The sequence below is a fragment of the Thermobia domestica genome, chromosome 7 (genome assembly GCF_964235325.1).
Source record: "Thermobia domestica chromosome 7, izTheDome1.hap1.1, whole genome shotgun sequence".
Classification (NCBI taxonomy): domain Eukaryota; kingdom Metazoa; phylum Arthropoda; class Insecta; order Zygentoma; family Lepismatidae; genus Thermobia; species Thermobia domestica.
In genome coordinates, this window is record NC_137460.1 from 143,040,696 (window position 1) to 143,054,771 (window position 14,076).

A 14,076-nucleotide genomic window follows, 5' to 3' on the forward strand; every position below is an offset into this window, starting at 1 on the left:
TCGAGACCGTATTATCATGAAGACAGAGGGTAGATTTTCTTTTGCCAGATGGTCATTCAAAGTTCGGATTCTTTTTGACGTCAACTTACTGTGTTACAGTGCTGATAATAATGACCTGAAAAACAATTGTAGAAGTCTTGGCAAAAACCTATAGCAGTAATACTGGCGTATAGTAGTTACGTGAAGAAATTTCTGACTTACAAACGTTATTCCCCACCCGTGCTGCAAACATTCCAAAATCTACAGAGTTTGTTGTCAGTATGGGAATGGGGTATGTACTCAACCTGCGGAACATCACTAAAAATAATGCTAATCTTTGCTGTTTTTATTACTAGCTATATAAAAACCATTCAGCAAATTAAAATTAATTCTTTCGCATTCACGAGCATGATAGAAGGGTAATCTTGCACTACTAAGGGAAGAAAGATGAAAAACAGAAGTTTTGAAGATTTAAGTTACAGGAGTTGAGACAAGGAAACTACATAATTTATATATAGAAAAAATATGGCAATCACTCTCATAAGTGAGTGCGTTTCTTCAAACGTTTAAAATTGTTGAATGTTTTAAATAATAACAGTAAAATTAATAAATTTTGAACAACAAAGTTGTTTCTCTAAAGTCAAGTTACAATTATATTTTAACAAGGAAATAGAAACGAAAAATTAGAATTTAAATAAACGATCGAAATAGGAAAAATTAATAGGCATATTGGGATGGGGATAGGGAAGAAGGTAAGGGCGCGAATTGTCCACTTGCCCTAAGGGTTGTTAATGCTAGATATGCCACTGTTACGAACTTTTTATTGCCATTCTCGTGTTCAGGAGGGTCGATTTAGTTAAAATTACTGTTTTCGTTCATGTGGCAGACAAACTATTTAAAAATGTTGACTAGCGTAATTATTCTATTCTTACAGAGGGGACAATGCCCTTCCCGTTCAATTTCTCTGTTAGAATGCCAACAAAATACTTACATGGGCTCACAATTTCATTGTTAGAAAATTAGTTAAATTTCAACTTTAATTTCTTATAGCATTTTATAATATACTACTGATCATGACTAAATTATTATTTTGATAGTATATTGGTATACAATATTGAATACTTACCTCAAGTTCTCCATCATAAAACATCTTATTTGGAATCTGGAGAATAGCTGGATGAGATCTAAAATTTTTCAACAATTTTGTCAAAACTGTTGAATTGTAGTGTCCCTTCTCGTCCTTTTGGTATATGTCACACTTTGTCATTAGACGTTCAAGAAGTGAAATATCTATTGAATAATTAAAATGATACACATTAACTTATTCGCAATAGCTATATGTTATTATCTGATAAATCTAAAACTTCTTTACTGCTCTTAATTTGAAAGGAAAGTAACCAGCTGTGAGATATGAAAGAATACCACACAGCATAGAAGTTTTCAGTCTGAAATTGTAGTAATATGACTTCACTTCCTCCAATTTATTAGCCAAAGATTTCCTTTAAAAAAAGGGCAATACTGAAAGGAGAAATGAGCAAGAGAAATGGAGTTATAAAATAAACATAGAATGACAAGATCAGCGAAAAGATAGGAAGAAAATTTTTCTTCTTAACTAAAAAATTCAAAATGGAAATACAAATAAAACTAAACTTTTTTTTATAACGATGAGAAAGTATTTACATAGTACGTGCCATTTTTCCTTACCGATGTTTATTCAGTTCGGAAGTTTTCCGCATTTTATCTGAATGATTTGTACCTGTTCAATATATAAAGTTTTCAATATTACAAATTGATAGTAATACTTCCACTTCGTCTATGCACAAACAAATTTATTGAATACTTTACGTATATTTTCTTTCTGTTGATTGGTGGGATTAAAAGTTATTTACGGGAGATTAAGCCTCCTCCAGAAAATGAATATTGAAATGACTGCCAAGCACCTGGTCATGTTTTACCCTTACGACTAAAAGTACAGTATATTCAATTCATATACTTTGTTAGGCTGTGTTTCTGAACTGTAATTTCATGTTTGTATGAGCATAAGTCAATATACTGTTGGTAATCTGGAAATCATTCCTTGTATTTCGTCTTAAATCGACTTTAATAAAATCTGACTGTGAGCCTCCTCACGTTATCCGAATATGCCATCTGAAATTCAGGTCATAATTTAATTGAAAAGAAAGTTTGGGGTGTTGAGGGAAAAGAAATGAAACATTTCAATTCGCAATGGAAGGCTGAACAAACAATTGAGAGCATTATCTTTTATATACCTATATGGTAAAATAGAGGCAACTTGATTGATATTGAAACTGACAAATGCAAACATACAAGATTCCAGCAATTTTTTTACTTCCATGATTAATGAAGTCATAATGGAAACTAAAAAAAGAAAGAAAGAAAGAAAGATTATGGGAGTAGTGATTACTGGAATCAAGCTACAGCTACTCAATTAACAACCTCATAAGAGCTTTTTGCTGTTGAAAATTATGGTTTGGAATGTTGCCTACAGAAAGTTAAAACGTCAAAATATACTTTTTCCGGTTCCTGGCAAATTAAAATTTATTATTACTTTGCAATCTTAAAGGTGATCTACTGTCTGTTTTACAACAGTAAATTATGGTAATTTTATATGTCAAATTATGAAACTTTTGAACCCGTAAAACTAGTGATTAGTAATATTTTGTTTCGAGTATTTACTTTGTTTCCGTGATGCTTCACCCAAAACGGAGGAACACATTGATTGGCATGAAAATGTTGGGTTTGGGTGAGGTCAGAATCTTATTTTCAGAGGGAATTCATTCGAGATCTATGTAAGCTTGTAGATTCATGTGCGACATAGGATCGGTGCAGAAAGGACGTCAAACACCAAACAAGCCAAACAATCTTAAAACAAATTCAAGTTGGGAAACATATCGTACCTATTAAGTTAAGTCCTAAATTCCTAACTATTTGATTAATTTTGTTCTCAATCACTTTTAAAGAATTTGGTTGATGACGGTTCCCAAAATCTATATAATATTTAATGAAATAATAAAATGTAATATAGCGGTTCTCTAACTTAATGTTAAATACAAAACAACTTGTTATATAAATTACTGTAATTGCGTGATCTAATCACGTGATCTCAGACAATATTAATAAGCATATGTGTTTGTCAGACCAATGTAACGAATCATATAAAACCATGAACAATTACATTTGTTTATTATGTTCAATGCTTATATCAAAATTAGATATGCTTAATCTACTAATGGTCGGAATATACCATGAAAAGATATGTAATCTATACATTGATATGAAGATCCAAAATAATTTAGAGAAAAATACTTTTGTAATTTGTTAAAAAGATAGAAATCAAAAGATAATGATTAAATATTAAGATAAATTAAGCTGTTCTAAAATAAAAACTATAATAATTCGAAATATTTTCTTTTATATCTTTTATACTTTATAATCAAAATGTACAAAATCAACCGAATCTAATTGTAAGTATATTAATACATTGTTTACTGTACTGTGGATAAAGATTAACTGAACAAGACCATGTGTGTGTGTGTCTCCTTCGTATACGTCAAAAGAGATGGATACCAAGAAAGACATTACGATAATAAATATAATTACGAGAAATAACTGGAATTGCAAAAATATTATTCGACGAATATATCTAACGATAAATGATGTAATTAACGGTAAAAATGTATATATATATATATATATATATATATATATATATATATATATATATGAAAATAATGATTTCGCAATCCTCTTTTATGAAATATAATAAATTTATGAATAATAGGATACAGGTATCATATGTGCATAATGACATTATTGAAACGTACTATCAATAATTTGAAATGAGACAATTCCTTAACATAAACAAAGAATTGTTCTGCTACCGTTCAAATAATTTGTATCAGCAAAATAATCTATATCTTGTTGTATCAGAATCCATATTGACTTCTGATCAATATTATCCTTCTATATCAACTTGTTCTCGATTTTATGACTAAAATCCGTTTATTTTCTACTACTACGACTATCTAAAATTAAATATATTATCCATCATCAACTACAATTTAATTTACGAAACGCTAAGAAATTCAATCATGATTTTCAATTATGGTAATATGTATTGTAAGTTGTAATTTTGACTGTGTATCTCATAAAGCGTTTGGAAGATTGCGCAGGTAGCATCTAGATCATGAACTTGGAAATTCAGCAACCCTTTATATAAAAAGGTTACCACAATCAATATTTGAATTGGGTGAAAAACTTTGTATGTAGACGTCCATCTGGGAAGGATAAACGAGTGCCTCAAAGAACACTGCAATAGATTACTGATATACAAGGAGGAGCATTTCAATAGATTACCGATATACAAGAGAGCAATTCTTACTCGAAACAAAATGATTACAGGATGGTGCCTTGTCAATGATGGCAGAATACTTACGATAGAAATATTTTCATATAATAAAAGAGTTTTATAATTATTGGTGATTTTAAGTAGTTTCAAATGCATTTTTATTTTTCTACTATTTACAGTTACCACCTTTTCTAACAATTGAAGTATTTTTCGTTTTGGTTGGAAAAAACTTATCCTAAAATCATTTTATATTTAAATCAACTAATTTATTTAGGTGTGAAATTATCAGATCCAATAATAAGTCACTGGATACCAAAGTAAGTTCATACTTCTGAAGTTATGACAATTATACGACAAAACAAACAAAATATATGATAAAGTACTAAATTTATAAACTTAAATATATTTTGATAAGATATATCAAAATTAAATTTTCCTTCCTTACCCAGTCCAAGATGAATAGCTAAACGTGACCTAAGAACAGGACCAAGCTGTTTAGGATCTCCAGCCATCACTATCTTCCCTCTGAAACTATTTGCTCCATCCTTATGCGTAATATTTCCCATGATGGGAATTAAGGCTTCAGGTTCTACAGCATGTCCACTCTCATCAATGAACACGTGCGTGAAGTGGTCCATGGGAAAATCTGCACTCACCAATCTTAAAAAGAAAAGAAGTGAATAGCAAATACGACTTCCAAACATTCATATCTATTACAGTGATGTAAGAGAAGCATTAAAGAGGAAACTAATAATTACTATATCGAGAAAGCACACACAAACTCTCTCTCCATATATATATATTGGAGACAGTCGTAACCCTCCAGTTACAATGTATGTAGTATTAATTTTTAAAAAGTCTGGTGCTAATTTTAAACCTCACTGTATAACAATAGAAGGTGTAATCGTGTTTTACTGTATAACTTTCTTTAGTTTACATCCTGAATCCGTCTTTGTCTTAGTTTAAATAAAATTAATTTAGAAGTTTCAGAATAATTATAGATTTTCGGGAAATAATTTCTTCTGTTTATATATTATTTTTCTCCGCAATTTTTCGTGTATGAGATCTCATTTGGATAATTATAAAATATATTATTATTTCCATGTAATTAATATGTTAGTTCTTGGATAGACTTTTCTGAATTCTCCATCAATTCGAAAGTTGGTAGGACACTTAAGACCCCTTCGTCCCGATGAGATACCCATATCCTGCCAAAATCTGGTTTTATCCAGTTTTTACAATTTTTTATTCGTTTTGTAATCCCGCTGCGCGAAATTTCTGCGTTGTGATTGGAAACTAGATACAACCTTAGTAGTTTGGCGCGTTTCTACAATGTCTTTGTTCGAGAACAACCATCAAACTAACATCTTCCACATTACCACTCTGAAAAAATTAACACATTTTGTGGAAAAGCTACTAAATACCAGGCAATACTAGTCTAAATTATGATATAAACGACATAGAAGGAAAGTGGAGTCCAGAACTATTAGAATTTCATCTGAAAAATGAACAGAAAACTACGAAATATGGAATCTTGTGCTGTGATCGCCATGTTAGAAATCACAAACTTCCCAGGACAGGTTTGAAGTGCTAGTAAATTGGTTTTGCAGTCTTGTGAGCTTTACAAATAATATTTGGAGATTCGAATTCAAAATCCCCCCCCCCCATTTCCTGTTCATCACAGAGTTCGGTAACCTGTCCTTAACATAGTTTCTTTTCTTTCATGTAGTATCAGTGTAAAATATATATGACATGGCGGTACGCGTAGTTTTTGGGTTAGTGAATCAACCACTAAAATGTACGAGTAAGTTTCTACAGGGACGCCTATTTACTTTTATTTTGCATAGCTTTCTAAAATTTTAATATGAGTTGAATAACGATGTGAAGGTTCCTTTCCATCAGATGCGAATCTTCCTCAATCCCTCTTTTTTTTTGGGGGGGGGGGGCAAATTTAATATAGCAGAATGAAAAAATATTTTAGTTTCAGGTGCAAGGACTACCTAGTCCTCGCTACAGCCCCCTTTCACGTTAGAGCCGATCGAAAAGATGTGTTGATTTTTTGAAAAGGTATATTCATATTTAGTGTAGATATGTAGATTTCCATTTTGTGTAGTGATATATATTTATATGTGTAGTCATAGAATGTGATAAGTGTGAGTAAGAATGTTTGATAATTTATCTATTGACAATGTATTGCGAAATTTTATGCATTCATCTCTTTCGGGATTAAACCAGTGAGCGATTCATATATAGATTAGATCCGTCATCATGTTCCGCATATTCGTTTCGTAACATCAATTTAATACTTAGTTTGACTTCAAATAGTACACTACATTTTTCCAGTGCAAATTTTAATTCTCACTTCACAGCGCCACCTAACGCGAGGTAACAATTGCATAACGCGAGGTAACAATAACATGAGTCATTTGTTAGTCTCAATATCTTAGAGAGCTATTCAAAATTAAAAATTGCGGTCTTTCGTATTTAATTTAAATTTGTCGCCTGCTACCGCTTCGGTAAGTAATTTAATACTGAAAGTACATTATTGAGTACCTATTCTAAAATTATTATTCTGTTCTGATGTCGAATAACTGAATGGCAATGAAAATTAAACTTTGCTTAGTTTCTTAACTACAATCAACCATTAGGAACAATATACTCGTAGTCGTAGGCCAGAAATTGTTGATGTTTCGCAACCTTAAGTTTCTCTGTGCGTATATGATACTGATTGATTTTCGGAATATATATCATCATAGGTATTCTGCCTTTATTGGCAGGTCACTTGCCGCAGCTGAGAAGCTTCCATGCTCCACGGTCCTCCGCTAACCTTTTCGTCTTCGCGTATGATCTTTCTGTTTTAATATCATCCATTAATTGTAGTCTCCTTCGCCCCCTCCCTCTCTTTCCCGCCACCATACCCTCTAGGACGTCCCTCATGATACAATCTCTTCTTAGGCAATGTCCCAACCAGTTTCTCTTCCTCTTCCTAATAATATCTAAAAGTGTTCTTTTCTCACCCACCATTTCTAACACTCTCTCATTCGTTTTCCGCTCGACCTAATTAACTCTTTCCATTTTTCTCCACACCCACATTTCGAAGGCTTCCAGTCGATTTTCGTCACCCTTACGCAATGTCCACGTTTCCGCCCCATACAGCACAACACTCCACACGAAGCATTTTATGAGTCTTTTTCTCAACTCTTTGTTCAAGGTCCCACAAAACAGACTTTTCTTTCTTTTAAAGGCTTCTTTCGCCATTCCTATCCTTGCTTTTATTTCACGTTCGCATTTCATGTCATTACTAAGAACATTACCCAGGTATCGAAAACTATTCACTTGTTCTATTTTCTCCCCTCCTACTTTTATATTTGACACAGACCCCTTCGTTCCAATCACCATGGCTTTTGTCTTTCTAACATTTATTTTCATCCCATATTCTTCAAAGCCCCTTCTCATTTTTTCTAATATTTTATTGATTTTCTTTTCAGATTCTGCAACAAGGGCCATATCGTCTGCAAATCGTATGCATCTAATCATTCTACCTCCTACCGAAATGCCATCATCATCATGTAGGCTCTTTTTCACTATCTCTTCTAGATAGACATTAAATAGTGTTGGCGAGAGGCAGCATCCTTGTCGAACTCCCCTTCCAATTGCACTCTATTCCATCAGTTCTTCCCCTATCCTAACACTTACTCGTTGGTTCATGTATATATATGTCAGTGTGAGTACAGAATTGAAATATTGAAATATGAATCGTTTCGTACAGCAGTGTGTATACCAGAATAGAAATCAGTATAATTATAGATACGAGTGAGTGTAAATAAAACAAGTGAGCTACTAGTGCCCAGTGGCGGCTAATGTTAGTGTTGCAGCGTTGCGCAACGACCAAAGTATTTCAAGAGAAAAATATTATTAGCAATAGTAGTAAAGAACAGAAAAAATACTTCCTAATACTCCCATATATACTTGAAATTTTTTTTTTTACTTCTGTAACTGTCCGTTTCATTAATCCGTTTTAAAAAGCAAAAACTAATCCGTCACAGAGTCTCTAATTTATATTGTGTTGCAGCGAGCATACAACGACCAGATTCCTTCAGCGCGGGAATTGGAGCGAATGTTAAGTCTCCTTTCCCCTATCTCAGAAGTTAAAGGGTCTGGTCGTTGCAGTGCTTCTGCAACAGCACGGTTTCCAGTGAATGAGGTTTTTCGCGCTAAATAAGCTTTCTGAATTTTATTTCTCTAGCAATTAACAAATAGAATTTGTTTTTATGCATTCATATTTTTAAATTACGGTACTTATACTGAAGCAAATCAAAATAATGACAATTAAAAAAAGTGATAGCAGAATTACAAAATAAGAAAGAAAATATGTAGTAGTGCAGAAATTAAATGAAAGTAGATAAGCATTTACAAGTTAATTGTTAGTTTATATAGATAATGAAGGTTTCTTCTACAGTAATTTGTGAACCAAATATTAATAAGTCAATATGCAGAATCCCCTCCCCCCTCTGTGGATAGTATTTTAGTACATACATATTTCTTTTATAAAATAAGTATATTTTATACTCTTGATAAAACTGTATGGTGGGGAACGCCACATTGAATTTGGGACTAGTTAGCAATGCCCAGAGGCGTAGCCACGAGGGGGTCCGCCGGGTCCGGACGTCCCAAAAATTTCGAAACTTGACTAACATTTGTAGACTTTCCTAACAAACTATACTTGTTTAACAGATAAATGATTGATGTACGCTAAATATTTTATTTTACGCCTCATCGTGTACTCTTTCTTTTCTTATAGAAATAATCGTTCTATCATTTTTTCTAAAAATATAGGTGACAGTAATTAAGAATTACTTATCTTTTCGGGTACAGTATAAGACAGGTTCGTTATTACGTAGACGTATTGGACCTTCCTCAAATACTTTGGACCCCTCCTAGCTAACAGTTCTTCCTATACCTGGCGGGTTTCAAGGTTGCTTTCCAGAACGTTGATAAACATTGTTTCGCCTCATGTGGAAGTATATTGTGTTCATTGTGCATTGCGTAACAACAAAGACAGATGATTTGGAATGCATTTTTTTTCTTTTACGCACATGTGTGTGTGTGTGTGTGTGTGTGTGTTGATGTATGAATAGTGTTGCCAACTCTGTAAAATTAAAAAAAACGACACTTCCTCAAAATTCTCTATGATATAGGTCTCAACGTGAAGTATCTCTGTTCGGACCTATCCATGGAAAGGAAATGTACCATCGTGAACAGAAGTGCATTAACACATATATTCTGTATGCCCTTAGAACATTCACTAAGCTTAATAGATACATTGTGCTATAAATGAGAAACTGAAATTGATCAATCGGCATTGATCAATTTATTGTATTTACCAGTAACTACCATTTCTTTAAAATTATCGAAACAGATGAACAAAAGTATAATAATCTTTACGTGACAATTTTGGATTTGGAAAATGAAATTCACTCTTTAAACATATAGGGCCTTATGCAGAGTCGTTTTGACGTATGATTAGCGTCATACTAAAGGGCTGACTACTGCAGGAAACATATGTTAGTTGAACTCTTTAGTATGACACTAATAACGCGTCAAAACGACTCTGCATAAGTCCCATAGTCTCTACTTCAACTATAGGAAATTGCTTTAAGAAGTCCTTTTCCACTGTTAATAAATGTATAAAATTCCTTGAAAGTAAATTTCAAATTTTCCCTGATACAGTCCCTGTCATCTCTCTAAAATTTTCTAAACAGGTGAACAAAATATATTAATCGTTGATAGATGGTGAAAGGTAACAGTTTTGAGTTTACAGAAAGACAGCTACTTTTCAATATCTATACTTCGAACTAGATACAAATTTAAAAAAAACGGTTGTAAATGGGCTGGTGAGAAGTTTGTACCCGTCACCGGCTTTAATCAAAATAACAGCAATTTTTCCGGCCAGGCCAATGAAAAGCCGGCTAGTTGACAGCCCTATGTATGAATATGTTACATTCGCAATTCATATACCAGTATCTCTTTGGTATCAGCTGTTTTGGTTATTAGTTATTAGATTTAATTTTATTGTGTGTGCTTTAATTCTGTACATAACCTACAAATTCTGAATATTGCATACCATGACTTCTGTAAATAACTTACAAAAAATTGCCCAACTTTCAACCGAGGAAAAACTTACAATTAAGGCTTAGACAAAACAAGCAAAGTGCAATTCAGGAGAGTGTTCGAAAAAAAAAAGTTCAAATTTACAGGACATCTTATGGCAGTAATGTTGTATGCACTAGATACATTTCCACAATTTATTTTAAATTTTCCTGGATAAACTGTGAATAAAGTGTGTTCAATGGACATTCTTTATAACACTAATCTCTGCTACGAACCCTCTTCAGTCAATGCTGAAGAGGAATTTGGATCACTGTCAGGGACTGTGTTTACTAGAATGAATCGTTCGCAATAGGCTAGGAAAAATATTTAGTGAATCTACAAAGCTTCTAAAATTAATATTAACTGTACTTATGACGTCAGCAAAAGACCAAAAGTTTTTTCCGCATGAGAAAGAATTGACACTTTCAAGGAATTGAATGTCTGTAGAAGGCCGATGTCCTTCTCCTTCATCTGCATATCAAAATGCAGATGAGGGGCACATTTACATATCAATATGTAAATAGATTATTTTGTGATACAATTAATTGCTTGAATATTAATATATTTATTGAATATTATCTAGTTATTATGATTAAAGATGTTGAAACACCGAGCGTAGTACGGAAATATTAATACAATATTGTATTATATTGTATTTATCCATTTATGTTATTTCCTTTATAGGCTAATTATACTTGATTTTACCGCTTGCACCTATTTACTGGGTCATTGTATAATATATAGCATACATGGGGATGAAGGAAGAATGATATTAATATACTCTACAATGGATTAATTAATGAAGAAATAAGCATATTCTATGGAATCATGCATTGATTTTAGAACTTGGAAGACGTAGCTAGCGCTGACAGAGATTTTTTTTTCTCGCGACTCTTCGTCGCCTAGCATAGTATATGTGAGGTCTTTCACGACTCACCGTATCAAGAAATCACTAGATGAGTGACTGAATAAGACTCATTAAACACAGGAAGGATCCTACTCACTTCTTCAGTGAAGCAACGCTGATTTGGAAACAGTGGTTACAGACGCTCAACTTCTATTGTTGAAAAAGTTGTAAAAATTTTAGCGTCAACATGTGAGTTTTTGGATTTCTATAGGTGTGATTTTCTTAGTAGCCAGCTCCAAGCGTCTCTTCCACCCCCCTTTCACCCATGGCCGGTACAGTCAGCCGACGGACCTAGGATTTTTACCCAAGATGCAAAGCCAGTTTGAAATGTTTATTTTATTTTGACTCATTTTTCTATGTAAAATATTAATATTATCGTATTACGCTCAATCGTTCTTGGAAATACCGTTCAAAATTCCTAACTTATTTGATCAACGTGTATCCCTTTCGTACAAGACATTTGGCTCTTGTAATTGTCAAAATTAATAATAAACAAAGATGTTTCCTCTATCTCTCTCCATACAAACATGGATGCCATTAGTAGCAGACAGTTTTGAAAGACAGCCGCAGGAAAATAGGCTATTTTCTGTTACTGAGAGAGATGACAGTTTATCACAGGTATAACAATGTATTCTATGTATATTTTACTTTATTTCAGTATATGATAACATGTATTTCTCATATTCGTAGTGTTAGTTATAATTAAATATAATTACGTTTGTTTTGAAAATCTCATAGACTTCTGTTGTGAGCAGAAGTTTCCAAGTTCACCGTCATTTGTAATGACAGCAGCACATGTCAAAGGGTGCTGGAAGAAACTGCAACTAGAGGCAGCTGACCGAGCTTGGAATTTGCAAGGACCTCCCAGAAGTATTGCCGGAAGGCACTTAACCTTTTGTTAAAGACTCAAGAGGAAGCGAGTCCTTCCTTTTTCTGGTTTTGTGCAGTAGATATACTTGTTTCGGGAGTGAACAGAGAGAAAAGTTCGTTGATAGCTCTGGTAGAGAAAACATCGAAAATACAGCGGAAGGAAGTCACCTATACTTCCTCCATTATCCGGTAGTTTAACCCAGGAACTGTTGAGTTTTTCGATCTCGCAGGGATTTTCCTGTTGAAATACATGAGCCGAACATGTATCGGAAACCGTGTGTGTTTGGTGAACTTTGATATTACATATCACCTTATTTGTGGCATTCATCAGTGACTAAAGCAGTGCTAACTTTTGAAAGTTTAACGCTCAACAACGACTATTTAACATGAGAAGTTACTTTTAAAATATTTTTTTTTTTAACACGGTGCTTGTTGTAACTCTAATAAGCAGAACGAAGTAGACACTGTTTGCTAAAACCCCACATAAGCACAGGGGCATTTACGTTTTTCCGTTATGGAATTGTTACCATTAAATATTCTATATCTCTAGTTGAGATAAATAGGCCTGTCACGTCATATACGGCAGCGCCTCCTTGGACATTGGAACAAGGATTCAAGCAATAAGTAATTTGCTTGTTTTACCGACATATGATATGTCAGCATTCTGATAATGCGTCGTCCGGCGTAGAAAAGTGTAACGAACATTTCAACTTTCTCCAGTGGAATGGAATTGTGCAGTAACGTGGTGACTTAAGCCAGAACAGTGTGCGTGAGTGATATCCACTACAGGAACAGTGTGCTGAACCAGTTTAAATATTTAATCATTTTATAATCATTGATATTTCTATTCATTCCCATTATTAATCAATATACTGTATATTATGTGTTTCAAATTTCTCCTCTCTGAAACTGTCAGAGACTGTGAACTCTTAAACATGAGGAGATAATGAGATTGTGTCTATAAAATTTTAAATCATTTCTGAGATCAGACAGATCTCATTTTCAAGTCTAACACGTCCTCTTTTATTTTTTTCTTATTGTGTGAAAAGAAAGTGTGTTTATGAATATATATATATATATATATATATATATATATATATATATATATATATATATATATATATATTACACGAGTGTGTGTTTCGTAGTGCACTACCACGGAAAATTCAATACTGGCGAAAATGGAGTGTTAATGTATATCTTCAGTTGTTTTGATGCTATACCAAGACAGAATAAACCGCCATCTAATCCCAGTATCTCTGTTGTTCTGATTTTGCTGCAGGGTGAGTACCTGTTACTAATCAAACATGTTTTGTTCCAGGAGTGTGAGACAAGGAAGCATTTTCCCTTGTTGTTTGTGTATCTGACCAGCTCTCTGAATGGGGCCCAGAGAGTATCATGCCCATAGAACCAATACACAGTCATGAGTATAGTGAGTTTTAAAACAGGCTGCTACCTGTTATTTTAAAGTAGATTTTTTTTAACCTATTTGGTATTTACATAAACTCACTATAGTAACTTCTAGGCCATGACTGACATTACAGATAACCCTGAGATCTGTTGTTTTGGTTAACTAAGTTGTTGTTTTTTTATGCTCTACCGAATTTACATGTGTCAGTGGCGGCTCTTACAGGAGAGTACCTTTATCTCCAAGAAGGGAAGTAATTAATGCAGATGCCTGTAATTTGCATTTTATGTAAATTTTGCTTTTAGTTTTAAATATTCCCAGCCACTCCACCTAAATTATTTATTTTATATGTGTTGGTGTTCTTTTGGTGTCCTTAGTTTCGGCTTGGGCTAC

At 33.3% G+C, this 14,076-nt stretch overlaps 1 protein-coding gene across 2 annotated transcripts in view; it reads right to left on the reverse strand.

Annotated features, from left to right (window-relative positions):
• LOC145690432 (putative helicase MOV-10) overlaps positions 1-14,076 on the reverse strand; it is a gene marked incomplete at its 5' end in the record, with an annotated part of 112,351 nt that overhangs the window by 51,235 nt on the left and 47,040 nt on the right. For both annotated transcript variants that reach the window (XM_081765306.1, XM_081765304.1), the window contains 2 exon segments: positions 1,106-1,269; positions 4,794-5,008. In XM_081765306.1, the coding sequence (XP_081621432.1) occupies positions 1,106-1,269; positions 4,794-5,008 (379 nt within the window).